This window comes from Lipophrys pholis, assembly GCF_963383615.2.
Source record: "Lipophrys pholis genome assembly, chromosome: 2".
Classification (NCBI taxonomy): Eukaryota; Metazoa; Chordata; class Actinopteri; order Blenniiformes; family Blenniidae; genus Lipophrys; species Lipophrys pholis.
This window is the reverse complement of record NC_137636.1, coordinates 3,708,882-3,727,474: the sequence shown is the minus strand read 5'-3', so window position 1 is coordinate 3,727,474 and position 18,593 is coordinate 3,708,882. Positions and strand designations below refer to the sequence as shown.

The window sequence follows — 18,593 nt, the reverse complement described above, 5'->3', positions numbered from 1 at the left end:
GCGGCTGGTCCAGAGTAGATTGTTCAGGTTTGGAAACTGCACTTTGGAAACTGCAATTTGAACCGATGTTCAATCTAAGTAAAGACCGTTCACTTCTCCTAATTTATGCTGGAATAGTCCAGCTTTGAGTTTGAGCTCTGCAGCATAACGAGGTGACCTGATGGGGATCAGTTAAAACTCAGTGGAAGTGCAGTTAAAAGGTGTAAATGATCTCCTCCAGGCCACAGAGGCCTTTGGTTTGTTCCACCGCCGGCAGCAGGCCCCCACCAGGGGATAATCTCAAGCCATTTGGTTCACAACCAACTGGAATTGGAGAAAACCAAAGAGTGTTCATGTTGGGACGTTATGAGGCTGTTAAAGTGCGACAGATTTATCATGCTGGTTGACACTTCAGTCCACAATACATGCACTGTGTCCGCATTGAAATGTGTGTGTGAGATTTTGGTTTTCTCGTGCAACTATAAAGTGTTGAATTAAAAAGAAAAAAAAAAAAAACCTGGTGGAAACTGTGTAGTTTTTCTGGTTTTGGAAGAAGTAACACATGTAGATGGAAACATTTTGATTATGCAATAAATGTTAAATTAAATGTTTTCATGCCATGTCAGGAGTTACAAGTTCTTTTTATTTAACACTTTAAAATTAACCCTTTAGAATTTTATAACTCGTAATCCTACTCACTCTCATTATGTTCCATTAACATGTGTTAAAGTATGTTGACAGTCATTGTTCTGATCAAAATCACAGATTTTTTAACAATTTTGTCTTAAAACTTTAATTTTTTTTATCAAAGATTGTCTACGTCGTTGGTGACAAACTTATTTTAGTTCAGGGGTCACAAACAGCACAATTTAATCTCTTGTGGGCTGGAGTGGTAAAATGGTGTCAAAATAACCTTTACATTTGAAGTTTTTCTTTGTTATGGCGTAACGAATACGGGATTAAAATGACTGTGTTTTCATAAAAACAAACAATTAGTACAGAAAATCTCAACATAAAGGCAATTTTAATGAAACATTCTGGTGCAAAATAAAGGGAAATGTCCGACTAATTGTCCTACAGCTGTTGCATTATGGGTGTTTTTACAAACTGTCCATGACAGCATGGCTTTCAGGCTTTGAGGCTTTGAGGCTTTGAGTCCTGTTAGCAATGAGGTAGTTGGCTTTCATGGCAGCATCCCTGATATCTCATGTTGTGTCAATGTTTTCTTTGAAATATTTACCGTTTCCTTGTCGGTTTTGTGAGACTGGAGCTAATTCATCTCACGGCATGATATTCTTAGTGACACACCGCTTATTGTGTCATGTTGTTTTGCATCGCGTCCACACACACTCTTTTATTTTCTCCTTTCAGGTCCTCGGCTACTACAACCGCAGAGGAATCAATCCCGAGGCTTTCCTCAATGAGATCAAGTACATCGCCAGCGACCCCGACGACAAACACTTCTTCAACGTGACGGACGAGTCGGCGCTGAAAGACATCGTGGACGCTCTCGGAGAGCGCATCTTCAGTTTGGAAGGTTTGAGAAGAAAATTATGAATTGTTTTAAAAAAAAAAATAATGTTCAAAACTGGAATAATTTGAGTTCAAACCCCCACAGAAACCCTCATCTTTAGAACTGATTAAAGCCTCATTTACTTGACAGTGTTTTCAAACGAAAACCTTTGTAGCATTTTGGGGATCCATTCACTGAAGACGCAACTTTTTGAAAACGCCCCGTCTCTGAGGAAACAGTAGAAAACACAACTTTTTTTACTAGAGACTCACCGTATTAACAATTATTAAGCTGATGTCAAGTTTGATCTTGGTTTGACTCAGGAAGATTATAGAATGTAAAAACGGGTCAAGTCCACGATGCACATCGGCCCTGAATCGCTAAATTGCTAAAGCTGTAAGTAATATGTGTTAAATCTTCTGGATGTGAGCTCTCCGAGCCTCCAGCGCCATCCTTCACGTTCCGCTGCCGCCGCGGCTGAACACGCCTGAAGCCTGATTTGTTTCCACAGGAACCAGTAAGAACGGGACGGCGTTTGGCCTCCAGATGTCTCAGGCCGGATTCTCCTCTCACCACGTGGAGGTGAGTCCCACTCTCCCGTCTGTCAGAGCTTCTGCCGACTCCTCCCTCCACAACCTGCCATTTGTCGCCCTGCCCTCCACCCTGAGGTTCCTGCACGTTCCCTCAGAGGCTGAGCTCATCCTGATTTAGGAGCCGCTGACGGCGCAGACAGGCTTTTTTTCCACTTCGGCCAGACAGCGATGGGAAATAAGACACCACTTCTTCCCACGGGAGACAGATCAGGGAGGCAGCTTTTTTTTTCTTTTCTTTTTTTTAACTTCCTCGAAGGTTTTTCAATGCAATAAAGTGCAGAGAGTCGCAGGTGAGCTGGAGGAAGAAGATAAAACACTTTCTCCTCCACTGTTCCTGCTCTTTTTGCCAGATTGTTGATTTTCGTTCTTTTCTTACCGACTCCTGTTTGGACCAAAATCATTTCGGCTGAATCATCTTCATCATCACCATGTTGTTGCTTCCTACTATAAGATAGCGTAACTTTTGAAGCGAGTAAAAAAAGACGGTTTTCACCTTGCTGACATGTTTCAACTGCGTCTGCCGTCTTCCTTAGAACGTCATCTGACATAATTGTGACCCCAAGAAACCCCATTCTGTTACTTCTTGAAAAAACATAGTTTCCAGGAGATTGCATTATGGGTATTTTTACAAACTCTCCCTGACAGCATGGCTTTGAGCCTCATACTAGTCTGCTTGTTTTGCGATATCTCAGCTCGGGTTTCAGTGTTGTGTTGCGTCCACTACTCTTAAGAAATTTATCCCAAAAAAAATCAGTGTTTTCATTGAAATATCGATTTGCTCAGTGGTTTGGCCGGATTGGAGCCTCTTGAGGGCCGGTTTTGGCCCACGGGCCTTATATTTAACACCCCTGCTTCTGATCCTCAATTTTTCCAGTTTGACTTCACAGTGTGATTTGTTTGAGGAGAAATAAATATATTTAAATATACGGCAGACTTTGCAGCTGGGTGGCAGGAGCGGCTGGAAACTGTGTCCACAAGGCCGGATTCCAGAGATGCTCGACAGCACCAACCTGAAAGCAGGAGAACTGCTTGGAAGGAATGTCGGGGGCTTTAAAAGGAGAAAAACAGCCCTCGGAGGACCAGATGGTTTTACTGAATATGACGCGGGCCAACTCTGAGGGATGCTTATGTCATATATGCTGTGCATACAATGCAGATCCTCCATCTGCAGGGAGGGATGGAGGAATCTGATCTACATGTCCCCCCATTATGATGAAATACCTTTTGGACATTGTGATTTTGCACCATTTCTCTAGAATTCTGAGGAGAAAAACTTGAAGTAAATGTTTTCTGCTGCCATCATCTTTCACAAATAACTCTAAACTCTCCCACTGAGTCATAAACTTTGGTTGAATGAAGGATATCAGATGTCTCCAAAACAAAACATATTGAATTCAGTGGCTGACATAAACAGTAAGTGACGTGTTGACAGCTGCTGGTTTGAAAGTGAAAGTTTTAAAAAAAATTCTTTTTTTGTAGAGGTTTCATTTAGATAAAATTACACCAACAGCCACAAACTCAAAATGTCAAGACTTCACGTTGGGTTGAACTTAAAGCTTATTCAAAGACACATTCCTGTTTACCACCATTTGGGATCCCACAGTCTCTGAGCTAATCGAGGAGTCAGACCTGAAAATCTGCTTCTGTTACTTTACTTCATATTACTGAATTACCAGTAAAAGTACTGGTCTTTAGAAACACTTGCAAAAGTAAAAAGCAGAGTTTCTGTGCAGTTACTTCGAGAAGAGAGATGAGTAAACAAATAAAAAAATTTGCGATTTATCATTAAAACCTGCTTTTTCCAGCCTTTGTTCTTCCTTGTAGACTAAAAAGAAAAGAAATAGGTTTTGTCTATATCTATTGTTGATAAAACAGTCATTGTAAGTTTGTGGGACTTACTTCGGGAAGAGCGATGATTGGTTTTGTGAAAGAAATGAAACATATTGGAAGAATTCAGTATTTCCCTTTTTACCTGGAAAAAAAACTATTTTTTCTTTACTGAGGAAATACTGTTTTATAAATGTGTCTGATTAATAAAAGTAATTCAGTGTATGGTATGAAGACAAATTAATCCATGTTAAGCCATGAGAAATGCAGAATTATTTATGTATTAAGTTATTGGCTGCAGTTATTACATTTTCAAAGGTTGTTTGTTTTTTTAAAGCTACTTCAATCATGTAATAACTTATTAAATTATTAGCAAAATGTTATTATGATAATGGATCTAATATCATAAGCTATCGACACATTATAATATTATGGATTTATTACATTGTAAAAGGACAAAATGATGACATCACTGGCGGGTATTATGTTTTTGACAGTTGTTACATTGCAGAAAGGATTCCGCTTGTCTTCTTGAAGCTCACAGACCAAACATTGCAGTACCAGCAGTCACCTTTGGGGGCAGTGTCGCGATTAGAAGATAAATTACAAAAGGGTGGAGGTTCTCGAGGCTTTCAGTTAGCGTGGGAAAGCGTATGTGTGTGTTGTGAAAGTTTAGAGTGAAAAGTATGAGCTCAGTGAGCCGGACAGAGCGAGCCAGCGGCTCCGAAGCACACGAAAGTTTCAGTATTTGCGTTTCAGATGCATACATTGCACTTTTCTCCATCTGCTGTTTGTTGACTATAACCAAACATCTCGAAAAAAACAACATTGAGGTCTCATGTCGGCCAAAACGTTCGGCTCAGATCTTATTTGAGTAGCTGATTCCAGTGTTTACCACCATTGAGGAGGAACTGGTGGGGGGGCTGTATATATCCCCCGTCCACTGCTGTGTTTTCCTTTCAAACCACAGCTCCGGCTCCGGCTCCAGCGAGGCAAATGTCCGTACATGCAGCAGCAGAAATAGGTCACTGGTTTATGAGTATGAGCTGTTTTGGGGTTTCGTTCATTTGCCATGGATACCATTTTGACCCAAACAGATAACCGCAGAGGCACGACACTGCTGCTGGAGAGTGACGTAGTGCGAAACGTGGTGAGCGGAACGGCTGCATACGCTCCAACACTGGAAAGTGTGTTGTTGGCATATTGTGTACGGGAGGAGTAAAAAAAAGAAAAAGAGCTCATTAGGCAGAGTAACCCTGCAATTACAGTGTCAGTGATACAAAGTATGGTGAACCGTGGAATATATAAAATCCCTCCTTCAACCCTTCTCGTGTCTGCAGCTAATTGCACATGATGGTTTGTTTCCTTTGTTCGACGACAAGTTAAAAAGTCACTTCGCGGGGTTTTGTAGCGCTCTAACGACAGACTTTACCCTCGATTATCATTGTTATTATGTATGAGTGCGTGTCTTAGCTTTATCATCAGAAGAAGATATGGACTTTAATTGGGGGCTTGTTGTGGTCGTTTAACACAGTAGTTCCAAAGCCTTTTTGTTTTTTTGTTGTTTTTTTCTGGTTGCCCTGCCAGATAAAAGATGTTTATCCCTCCTCCAATCTCTGATTTGTCAAAACTTTAAAGCCAAACGATGGCGAGCACGGTTGAGTCAACGTGGGTAATAACTGGGTAAATAAAACGCTAAGATATACCGTACTTGTTAAACTTGGGTGTGACAGAATTGTCTTCAAACTCAAGGGATTCAGAGTGTCTGCAAATAGTTTCTGGAGTCTACAGGTGCCGTATGTATAGTTTAAGGAATGACAGGAGTGTCGTAGTACTGGAGAGCAGTCTTGGTCTCGAGACTCGTCTCACATTTTCAAGGTCTCAGTCTTGATTTGGTCCCTTAAAGTCTTGGTCTTTGGATGCTCTGGTCCTGGTCTTGCCACTTTTGTCCATTAGGTGGCAGCAGTGAGTTGTTTTTAGTTTTTTTCTTAAACACCTTGTCTTCATTTTATTTTGGTTCTTAATCAGTCAGAGCTGCAGACTCTCTTCGGTTTAATATTCAGGCTGTTTGACCGACTCGAAGCTGAATTCATAAAACTGGACAAGCTCTGCTAGCTGGTTAGCACGCTAATCCATGCTAACTTCAATAGCAAAACAATGAAACATTTCTTTTTCTTTTTTTAGTTACTGCATCTTTAAGTAATTGTTCTTATTCCATCGTCAATGTTTTTCGTAACTGCTGAACATTATGAAATTAGTAACAAAATGTGTGACGTTTAAGTTTCCTTAAGTAACTTAGTTACTTTTGCAGCAAGTAAAAACTGTCTCAGATCTGCTGCATCTTTTCAGTGAAGAGAACTTTACTTTTTGATAAACTCCTGTTTACCAGAGGAGGAGCATCTCATTGATCTTGCACTGATGTCAACCACATCGTTCACAGCGATGTATTTATTAAAATAATTCCTCTCAGGCTGGTGATCATTTGCACAGTTTGCTCAGTTATTGTAGTTTAGATAGTTTAGTTTTCGAAACTTTAATTTGCACTGTTTTCATTGCATTCCTTTAATGTTTTAATTGCAGTTTGTCTGCCTGTTCACACTTGGAGTTTGTCGTTATTTGCACTAACATAATGAGTGAAGTGTTTTGAATGAGATTGAACTGTTGCTGTTGCTGTGAAGCTGCAGAACTGACTGCATGTCAGTAGTCTAGTTTGTTGCTGCTTCTTCCCATTCTGACATCCATTTATTTTTGGTTCATTTGGTTTTCGGCCCCCGTCCTCCACTTAGACATCTTCTTGAATAATGTAATGGTTCAAATTGTTTCACATGGCAAAAGGATGAGCGTCTTTTGGAAAACAGCCCTTTCTCGTGCTTTGGAGCCCAGCAGTTCTCCCTTACCTGTGATCCTATTTCAATAACGTGTTTAATTTTTTATTCATTAAATCCTTCAGCAGCATGAAACTCGTTCAGTGCTGAGAGTAGAAACTCGTGTCCTTTTAAAGTCATAAAGAAGTCTGAAAGGAACCTTGTTTCAAGTTTGTGTTTCTCACTGTTACCAAGATAACATTTCACCACAAGTAGAACCGCACCATCATTAATCTGCCTGAAACACAGACTGAGCTCTGCAGTGGTGGTTAGAGGGGCTCGTGTTCCACCAGTGTCATCATATACAATAATTACCCTGGTGTGTGTGTGTGTGTGTGTGTGTGCGCGCGTGTGTGCGTGTGTGTGTGTGTGTGTGTGTGTGTGCATGGGCAGCACCAGGCGGCACAAACACACTCATACCCCGGACTCTGAATATCACCTGCAGGACGGGATCCTGGTGGGCGCCGTGGGGGCTTATGACTGGAACGGAGCCGTTCTGAAAGAAACCCGTCAGGGGAAAGTCGTCCCCCCAAAGTCGTCCTACGCTGAGGAGTTTCCAGAAGAGCTGAAAAACCACGGGGCTTACTTAGGTAAGTGAAATATGTTTGATAGGCCTCCAGGGGGCACCGGAGAGCATTAGGTAACATATATAATTTAGATTTAGTGTCTTTTGTGAAAACAAACCAAATAAAATTCCAGACATAAACATCAATAATACCTTCAGATTTAAGGTCAACATTCTAAACTCTGTCATGCAGATTCCATAAACTTCTGGTAAACAGCAAGTTTGACTGCACGATGACGCTCTTCACCGTGTCAGAGGTTATGACCTGCTTCATGGAAGAGTAAATGTGTTTTCCTGTACGACATCAAAGTACGCCACTTCAGGAGATCAATTAATGGAGCTAATTAAGAATGAATCTCGGTGTGGAATCAGATTGAGAGCGTGGTCCAACTTTTTATCTCTTTTGGGAATCTGTCCTTTGGTTGCCGGTGTGCTTTGACTGTCGTTTCGCTTACGGAGACTTGGGATCAGAAACTTGCAGGTTCGATCCCAACAACGGGCAGATCCTTGAGCAGACCCCCACCATGACTGACCACTGATGTGAGAAAAAAAGAATCCTACCAAGGGAATACATATTGTCTGATAAGTTAAGGTAAGCATCTGTAGTGGCAGACGCAGATGAGAAATTAAGATCAGACTGTCTGCGGTCACACGACCAAGACGATGCCTGCCTGTGAACCTCTCACACTCAAGTCTACAGATTTTGAGCCACGATCAAAGATATGGTAAATTGATTTTCACTTATAAAGAACTTTTTCACCACTTGATTGAATACATTGTTAATCACATTCACACACACACCAAAGGAGGTAGCTGCCATGCAAGGCGCTCAATCCATCCACTGCTTTTTGATCAAAGAAATTTCGAACCGTGGACGGGGAAGATGAGGAATTGAACCAGCAACCATCCGATTGAGACTACCCCTCTACCAACAGAGCCACAGCTGCTCCTGCCTGCAGCACAGCTGCTTGTTGTATATATAAGAGGGCCAAACAAAACACAGTGGAATGAAGATGTAGAGAGAATGGAAGGATAAATGGACTTTTTTTTTTTTGTCCCTTAAAAATACTACAAATGTGGTTTAAAAGAGGAAAGAAATACAGTTGAAGTCCTCCTCAAGCCATTTTTATTTCCATGTCCATGAGCCTTTATTACATCCCTCTCGCTGGTGAAGAGGTGTCCGGCCTTCCTAGTAAAAGACTTGTGGTTTGACACCAGTTGTCCGAGCTGCAGCCCGTCTCCATAAAGCGTACCCAGTGCTTCTTCCCATCACGTCCATCCCCGTCCCACTCCACCACACCACAGACCTCTGCTTTTCCCATCAGCGGTTTGTCTCCGAGCTGATCCGCCGGGTTGCCAGCGCAAGCCGTTCTGCTCGCTATGGTAATATGAGGTGGAGGCATAACTTTGGACGTGCATGGAGAAAGTCAAAGCTGGGAAAGATGAGAGAAGGTGGTGGAAAAGTATACAAGAAGTCAGTGGAATTTTTTGGGGGGGGAAACGAAGAAATAATAGAAAGAGAAGAAGAAATGTGAGAAACCTGAGAAACCAGAACATCCAGCTGTGAATATTACTGAAAAACGTTTTTTAAATGGTCATTTAAGGTTTTTTTTATGGTTTCTTTAATCTTCATAATGCAAATGTCTGAATCAATACACTTCACTGAGTTTTCTTCAAGTATTTCTAAGTAATGTGTGCGTGTTTGATATTACCAGGTTATACTGTGACGTCTGTGGTGTCGGCCAGGAACGGACGGCTGCTCGTAGCAGGAGCTCCGAGGTTCAACCACACCGGAAAAGTCATCATCTTCACCCTGAAGAACTCGGGAAACCTCACCATCCTGCACTCCCTCAAAGGCCAGCAGGTACTTTATGTCTGCATAATCTCATTTGTCCAGGTGGGAAGCATCTCAGTGCAGATTGGATCTGGTCAACTGGACGTTCTTCAACTTTATTTGTCTTGGAAGATGTTTCACCATTTTATCCAAGCTGCTTCATTAGTTTATGATCATGTTCATAGTTCATTAGGCCTGACTCGTCTTACATTAAGGTTGATAGGGGTTCCACTTATAGTTTGCTGCAAGGACGGTTTGAGGCCGGGGCCTCGTTTGCACTACTTTTTAAAGTGAAAATTTTTAAATAGCGTGTTTTGTGTGCCTGTTTACACAAAAGCGGTGCTCTGAGTCACTGAAAATATAACTTTTCAAAAACTTTTCAACTCCGTCTGTGGGGGGAAATGCACTTTTTCTGAAACACAGTTACTGCGCATGGCGGCCTCCAGAGTCTAGTGACTCCCCGTTCATATTCTCCTGGGACTTGGTAGTTCTATAGTGGACAGTCACCGTAATAACAATCCATTTGTCGTTCCCTGCTCCCCAGCATTATCTGTGTGCTCTCTCATTTTTTCGGTTTTTGGACTCTTGGATTTTTACCCTCTGGACAACTAATTCTACAATAAGCTCAGTTTTTTTTATGGATTTCTGTGAGTCTGCTCCTGGGTTCCCCCTGCACGCCGTGACACTTGCCATGTAAATGCAAAATATTTCTGAAAGGAGAATTCAAAATAACAATGCATTTTCGCTTGAAACGTTGTTGTGTAAACAGGCTGTAGGATTGAGTTGTGGCTCGGGCAACGCTACTCTAGTTTTATACCATGAGTAGTTTAGCCAAAGACACTCCTTGGTTAGTTTGAAGACGTATGTCTTTAACTGCCATAACTGTGTCAATCACATTGTGGAACTTTTACTCTCCATCTAAACCATTCAAACTGTCCTTTTTTACCTTCTCCCTCACGACCTTACTGTACCTGCATCTCATGGCTCCCATGAACTTTACTTTCTAGCTTCAGTAGTTTAAATCAGGGCCTACTAACCAAACACCAATGAGCCTGACTAAAACTAACCACGGTCATTATGTTGAGCTGAGATCATTCAGATCTGCTGCCTCCGCTCGGTGCCAGTTGCACGCTGATGCAGTCCTCATGTTTGCTTTTTAAGTAGACCACAACACAACAAACAATGTCATAAAATATAGTTATAAATAGTTGCACCGCCACTAATAAAGCTCCTTTCCTCTGATCTTTAATGTCGCTGTGCAGCAACGTCTTGCAAGTTATTCTCATGTCACAGCTTTTTGTGCAACAGGCCCAGTCAGTACAACTTTCACAAAACATCTGAACAATATGAAGCGTTGTCGTGCTCTAAATGTGTTGAATTCTATCAGATGTGGCTTTAAATACAACACGGAACTAATCTTTGCTTAACTCAGTTTAGGACATGAAACATTCCCTGACAGATGAAAGAAATAGCACTGATCGTCTCTTTATCGTGGATTCTGCTGGTGGTTTGGATATATCAGGCTGAAGGGGAACGTTGCGTCTTCAAAGTTGATGTGAGATGGAGAAAACTGGAAAAGTGTGAGGATTTGAGTGAGTTTCACAAGAACTGGGAGAGAGCATCTGCAAACCTGCAGTCCTTGTGAGGTATCACAGGTCTGCAGTGGTCAGTATTTATCTTAAGTGGTCCAAAGAAGGAAATCAGGTTAATTTCTGACAATGTGATAATACCTTATGGCTGAAATTCCTGCCCGTTCTGATAGGAATATGGATTTGTTTGGTCTCAGGCTGCATACTTGCACCACCGTAAAGCCCCCCCCCCCCAAAGAAAACCCCCAAAAATCAGCAGTGTATCAGAACCGGACCACGGATCAATAGAAGACGGAGGTCTGGTCTGTTGATCAGCTTCTACTTGACATCAATGAATTTTAGGTCCCGTTTCCACATCAGCAATTTCAAGTGCCATTTCCCCATTGAATGGTCCTTTTTGCATTCATCATTGAAGTTGGTTTAATGTTGGCATGCTGTCAAGTTCTGTTGGGCCAAATCGCCCAACAACTGCCACAACAACCAAGGCTCCCACAACTAAACCCTGTCAGACCACCACACCTGGCCAGAGGTGTCCTTTTGTGCCATTTTAAAACCATCCCTTCCAGCCTGTTGTTTCATTTGTCAGGTCTCGACAAATCAAAGACGATGAGATATACATATCTGAAGCAAGTCACAAATCCGAACTAGAGGCTCCAGGGTACCAATGCCCGGGTTTGCTCACTCGATGGGTCAGGATGGGCAGTTTGACTTGAAGTCTACGACTTGAACATCAAGTCAAAGTGGTGCTTGAGTAAAGATGCAGTCAAAAAAAGTAAACTCAGACATGTTCAGAAAAACAAAAATAAAATGACTTCACATTGAAATAACATTTATCTCACAATTTCTCATAGTTTCTGCTTTGACCGATGACATGGCATCGTTTGTCTTGTCAGCAAAGACTTTTATGTTTGAGAAGTGCTGGTTATGTACTTTAATAGTACTCAGTCATCTTCAAAGACAAAGCAAACTTCTTTCCCTGGTAGATCCTTTTTTATGAACTTACATAATATGTATAAAAAACAGAATGACCGGACGCGGTGTCGGACAGTGTTTAACACAGATTTTAAGATTTATGGGCTCTTCTGTCTTTCTCCTTCACCGTTTTTGACGTCTCACTGTGCAGCATATCCTGCATACTTAACTTTGGAAAGCATTGTAATAATTCCCAATCATTAACATATGAAATTAGACACTGTGTCTGGAAAAATGATCCCAGCAGTGGAAAAGCCTGGTCGCCAACAGGATTTTCATTGTGAAATTTGAGCTCGGTGAAGAAACTGCTTTACGACTTTAGTCCAAATGACATAAACTTGACAGACTGCGCTGATGTTTCCAGTTGACGCGAGTCGCTGCGTGGGAAGCATTGCCATCTTTTTTACTGTTTATCTTTTCAGAATAGATTCCAACTGTTGTCATATAGCTTTAACTTCACGACTTTGAATAAATCATCTGTCTGGGTTCGGTCTCTGTCTGACTTATACTAAGTTTAGAAGCGGTCATCATTTGGAGGGTATGTGGCTCGGCGTGTTAATGACCGCTACACTCATGGCTGGCAGCTGTTCACAGGCTGCAGGCCTGAAGCGATCCTGCAGCAGCTTACAATGTACCTTGTCAGCAACAGCTCATCCAGAACAGCAGTTTTTTTTACTCTCTTTCTTGATCCTACGACTGTGGAGCAGAATCTGTTTTTACAGGCAGATGCTTTCTGATCTCGGAGCCAATAGATGATGTTCGGATCACTGCAGTGACTGGTCAGCCTCTTGTCTGCAGATATTGCATGTGTAGGACTTCCACTGAAGCAACAGAGCATTTGGTTTACCTTCACATGTCCATTATTATACATAAATCATCCATCAATCATCCATCCATTAATTGATCCATTCACCAATCAGTTTCCACATCTGTCTGTACTTCAGCTCATCCATTTGTGTACAATATATTCAGCCATCATACATCCATAGTTTACATCATCTGACTATCCATCAATTTTCATAGAATCTATTTCAACACCAATCATCCATCCATCCATCCATCCATCCATCCATCCATCCATCCATCCATCCATCCATCCATCCATCCATCCATCCATCCAGGGATTCCTGCTGGAAGGTACAAAGAAGAGAAAACACAGAGTACAAGAGCGAGACATACCCTTTTCAAGGCATTGGGGCTATAAAAAACATTTTCCACATATGAACCTTGTAACATTTATCTACAAGAAGCATCATGTTTTATTTAATCATTGGGGCTTTTGTTCCTTTCAGATTGGTTCATATTACGGCAGTGAGATTGCCCCGGTGGACATCGATGGAGACGGAATAACTGACAATCTGTTGGTGGCAGCTCCCATGTTCTTCAGTGGAGGCCTGGAGAAAGGAAAGGTCTACATCTACAGATTAACCGAGCACGTACGTAATTCACAGCCATGCACCACACACACACGCACACAGATATCGTTCAAAGCAATCCCACGACACAGAAAATGGGTCACCCGAGTGTCCAGTAACGGCAGACTGCTGCATTCCTGCGACACAGTTAACCCACTGGCATGCTGCAGGCAGACATCTGACACATGAACCCGTCCAGATGAAATGAGTCGATCAAATGAGAAGGCCGCGCCATGCCAGTGTGCCGACTTTATTGAAAGTGTCAAGTGAACTCAAGAGGAAAGTATTCTGCCCTTTCTAAACCCATTTCCACTGAAGCATTTGAAGGCGAGAACTTTTCTTTTAATAGAGGGAAATTTCCCGGAGTCCCAGGCCTGCGTTGCTCATTGGAATAATAAATGTCTTCAGCTGTTATGAATCCATCGAACAGGCGGAGAGGAAGGTATTCAGATATATGCTGCGCACCAAACCGCAACACAGGTGGCAGCTTTAACTCCAAAAACAAAACACAAACACCATTATTAAAACCGTCTGTCATAATCAGCACCGGCACGCCACGCGTCACGGGCAGTTAATGTGTAGTTGATTCAGGTGTTGCTATGGAAAAGATCGTTCTGGAAAATCACTTATGGGTTAGATTCCTTCATTAGAAAAAGTGTATTGTGTGGTCAAAATGGATGCTTTAAATTCATAACGTCCGCCTGCCAGAGTTGGTAAAAACATCACCAGGCCTTTCTGTGTGGAGTTTGCAAGTTCTCTCTGTGTTTCTTCCCACAGTTCATAAATCTGAGGTTAATTAATGGCCTTCAATGTATGTGTGAGTGTGTCCTGTAAAGGACTGGTGGTCAGTCCAGGGTCTATATCAGTGGTGACAAACACTTTTTAGTTCAGGGGCCACATACAACCAAATTCCATCTTGAGTAGGCTATCATGAAATAGTGCCATAATAACCCTTGAATTTAAACTTTTAAAGTGTTTCTTTGTTGTGGTGCAGCGTATACATGATGATACTGTCTGTATTCTCAGGAAACTAATCAATTACTACCACAAATTCTTTGCAGACCTGGCTTATTTCCAAAGAGACTCAAATGGTTAAAGGCTAAAATGGTTAAAAAGGCTAAAATTGCTTTTGTAAAAAGCACTACAAACCGTTAAAAAAAACAAATCAGAAAAGAAAGAAGTAGCCAAAATATTTGAAATGGTCAAGAATAGACTAAAAACCTATCAAACTTTTAAGATGGTTAAAATGGCCAGAAAATAAGTGGTCAAAAGTCGAAATGACTAAAACAACCAAACTGGATCAGTTAAAATATCCTGAAAAGATTAAAACTTCTAAAAATGACTACAAAAGCTTAAACTGCCAAATTAATTGCAATTTGTAGTGGAACGTCTGGACGGTATGTTTAGCAAAACTACATAAATAACTTCATAACATTTGGTGGAAAGTGACAAAATCCTCTTTTTTCATGGCAAAGCTTGCAGACTCCTTGTCTAACTATTCTGAACGATCAATGAATTGTAGTAAGGAGATGTACAAAATCCTGTCGTCCATAGCAGGGAAAGGGAAATGTAGAGGTGAACGTATATAAGACAAGTGCCAACAAGCTCAACAAAATACGATGCAAACGCTGCAGAAAACGACCTGAAATCTGACTGCTGGTGGAAAATAAAGCCTTCTTCGCACTCTGCAGACTGCTGGTGACCTTTCATAGCCTCCTCACAAAAGTCATATGGTTCGGATTTAAACAGTAGTGAACCCCCCCCACCCCCACCTTCACCTATCGGTCTCCCTCTTGGTCACATGTGCACACGTCAGGTAGCCGAGCTTCCTAAATCAAACTCCCCTCCCATTTGTTCAACTGAAAAAACAAGTGAGCTCACGTTCCGTCTGCCTGAAGCAAATAGTATGACCGAGCGGGACGCCAAGTGGAGCAATGATATGCATGACTACTGATGGATTCAAGTGTTTTGGCTCCGTTTTGTCAGATCGCTTCTATTCCAGAGATTTTCCAGTCGGGCAGTCGCTTTCAAAGACTCGGATATCTTCCATCTGACTTTATGCTCGCTGAGAATAGAACTTCAAATAAATACACCAAAGCCTTTTTTTTTATATCTTCTTTGGTGAAATTCCTCCTTTTTGTGTCGCAAGATGTTTCAGATATTTCGCTTCAAACAGGAAGAGTTAAAGATTTATGTGGAAATACAGAATCTTGTCTTAACATGAACTAAATAAAAAAATTAAAAAATGTCACTGTCAGTGTGGCTGCATAGTGCTGTAGTGGTTAGCAGTATAATTTCGTAGAGGGAAGGTCCATGGTTCAAGTCCAGTTTGGGGTTAGGGCGGGGGTGTGACAAACATTAAGGCCCGTGGACCAAAACTGGCCTGCAAGAGGCTCCAATCTGGCCACCAAAACAACTAGTAAATTATTAAAATTGCAATGAGACGATTTACTTTTTAACACAGTTTTCTTAAGAGTAGCCGACATGAAACTCTGGTCACGTTTACATAGCAACTTTTCAAGTGAAAACATTGCATCATTTTGGCCTTTTTGCTTGAGAAAAGTTTTGTGATTACGCAGCAAATCTTTGAGAACGATGTCCGTTTACACGAAAATGGCGATGTAGTTAGCATCTCAGGCCACGAGTTGGCGCTGCACATGCATGCAGAGAACAATACACTATGAACGTTGACAATGTGAACACACGGACATTCGTATGGCCCAAGTTGGATTGTTACTACAGGGAACCAGTTGGGGGTCAAGGGTCTTGCTTCAAGTGAAGTTCCGATTACGACCACATTCTCAATCTGATTCCACACCCAGCTTTATTCTTGGTCAGCTCAATTTATTGATCTCCTGAAGGTACCATCGGCAAACTTTGATGTTGAAAACATATTTACTCTTTCATGAAGTAGGTTGCAACCTTCGACGCGAAGGAAAGACTGTGCGGTTTGTCGGTAGGAGACTGTACACTGACTATGGGTCCAAACAGAGACAGAGACGGACAGTCACGTTGAGATTCACACCAACAAGACTTTTAAAGTGACCAAGTAATCTCAAATGCATGTTTTTGGACATTCGGACAGACTCCAGAAGAAAACGGCCTGATGTTGTGTCGGCGACTTAAGAAATGTGTGCGTGCGGGGGGGGGGGGGAAATGTTTTCTTTGTAATTTGGGATTACTTTGGAACCTCTTGGACCTTATGTTTGGCACCGCTGACTTACATGTATAGTAAATTCCTCTGGTTTCCATTAGTCTCCATATGCAAATGTTTTTTTTTCTGAGGGGCAAACAATTACCATGAAACCTTTTACTACCATATGGACTGGATTTCCTTCTTTTTTGATTTTATGGCTACAAAATTGTTTAAATATTTGCAATGAGTGAATGTTTCTGCTCTTTTTTGCAAGATAACTTGAATTTTCAATACCTGTCAGTTCTCCAATTATACTGTGTTTTTGACAATACTGAGAAGCTGGTGAATCTTAACTGTAGAAATCCTGGAAATATGAAGACAAAACTCAAATTCTCTGTTGTCTGCTAGTTTTTCAGGTGTCGAGCTCAGAGTTCTGCAACCTGCAGCTGTGCACATCTGGCTCTTTAGTGTCGCTGTATTGGCTCTCTGAAGCTTTCAGAAAATTATTTCATCCTATTATTTTTTTTTTTACATTATTTGCATACCTGGCTTATTTTCAAAATGACGAGGGGAAAAAAAACACATATACTGCAATGGTTTCCCTTGAAAAGTTCAGTAAATATGACTTGAGTTTTATGTCCGCTACTCTTAAGAGAACTGTAAAAAAAAGTCAATCGTCTCATTACAATTCTTACCATTTCCTTTGTGGTTTGGCCGGACTGGAGCCTCCTGCGGGCCGTTTTCGGCCCACGGACCTTATGCTTGACACTCCTGATGGACATGATAACTTGTCTGAGGTTGTTTTGAGTGAGCTGGATGTTGAGCAAAGACAAGACCAGCAAAGTCTCCTTCGACCAGGACGACTGGAGGCGGTGCCAGCAGGCTCGGACCTGCTGCTTGTTAAATAGGACTTTTCTTGACGGACAAACAGTACGCGTCCTATTCTGAAAAATGTCCTTTTGGCGATTACTTTGGTTTCCAAAGAATCTTTTGTGCTGTACAGCTCATACATGTGTGCTGACTGGAACTATCTGTTCTCCTGGCACTGATTGCACTGTCCAGGCTTTGTCAGTGTTATCAATGCTTTAAAGTCATCATGATGACGAGCTCACTAACAACAACCCAACGCTGGAAATCTTACTGCAGTCTGTTTACGTGTTGAGCTCAATTACCCAAGCAGGGGAGCCCTCCCGTAATTTAATTTTGCGAAGGACCTCGATTTGGCCCTAGGCAGCTCCGCACCCATTCCCTGTCTCCTCACCCTTAAGGAACTCACTCACCTCACCCACTTTGACCTGCTTGATCTCACCTAACGTGGCCTACCGTCCTTGTGGGCAACAGCTTAGTTGTATCATGCTGGGGACAATAAAGAGTGGAGAGATGGGGGAGGGGGGGTGGGGGGGGGGGGGGGGGGGGTTCTCGCTCATTAATCAAAAGCAGATATAAATCTAAAGTCTTTAAAATGAAAACAGGTAACAACTGAACTGAGGAATTCGCTTTTTATTTCCTCGTCTCGGTTGTTTTTGATGGGTCATTTTTTCCTTTAAGTGTGCCAAAAGAGGATTCTTCCAAACGCTGGGCCGATACATAAATTGTTATATACGTTCCAAAATGTTGGAGTAGTTCCCAGAGAACAGCTCCACAACTGAGATTAATTTGACCAAACAAATATCAGCCTGAGCCAAATCTGAACCCTATTATGTTTTTATTGCAGAAAGAAAGAAAAAAACACAGCGAAGGCATGTAAGGTGAAAGAATCGTTCCTCAGACTGTGACAAATTCATAGATAAGTCAATCTCTATTTAACGTATCAAGTAAAATCGCGTCGTTTTGTGTTTTCATTTCACAAAAGTTTTGCTTTTACACAGCAATGTTTGGGAAACGATTCCACGGAAACAACAAACGCTGGACACGATGCAGTGAGCATTCCAGGCCTGGAGTGGGTGCTGTTGGTTGTTTATGTAATGAAACGACACACACGCAGGCAGAGAACAACGTTATTGACATTTGATAATAGCAAATACACTGACATTCATGTGGACAGACAACCAAGCAGGATTGTTATCACGGAGACTGTCAACTATAAAACTACCAAGTCCAGGAGAATATGGACTGAGTCATGACACTCTGGAGGAAAACATTGCTCTTATTGTCCATCTGCTGAGCATGTGCAGAAGAAATATGACCATGGTGCGCATGCGCAGTGCTTCTGCCATCTACTCAGTATGGAGACAGAGCTTTTTTAGAAAGTTGTTTTTTGCCATTTTGGGAGCACTTTTCAAAATGTTGCATTTTAGTGGCTCTAA

At 41.7% G+C, this 18,593-nt stretch overlaps 1 protein-coding gene across 1 annotated transcript in view; it reads left to right on the top strand.

Annotated features, from left to right (window-relative positions):
- Window positions 1-18,593, top strand: part of itga11a (integrin, alpha 11a) — a 74,892-nt gene that overhangs the window by 37,719 nt on the left and 18,580 nt on the right. Inside the window, exons 9-13 of the mRNA XM_080488709.1 lie at window positions 1,351-1,516; window positions 2,004-2,074; window positions 7,222-7,366; window positions 9,057-9,205; window positions 13,029-13,172. Of these exons, the coding sequence (XP_080344835.1) occupies window positions 1,351-1,516; window positions 2,004-2,074; window positions 7,222-7,366; window positions 9,057-9,205; window positions 13,029-13,172 (675 nt within the window). The remainder of the gene's footprint in view (window positions 1-1,350; window positions 1,517-2,003; window positions 2,075-7,221; window positions 7,367-9,056; window positions 9,206-13,028; window positions 13,173-18,593) is intronic.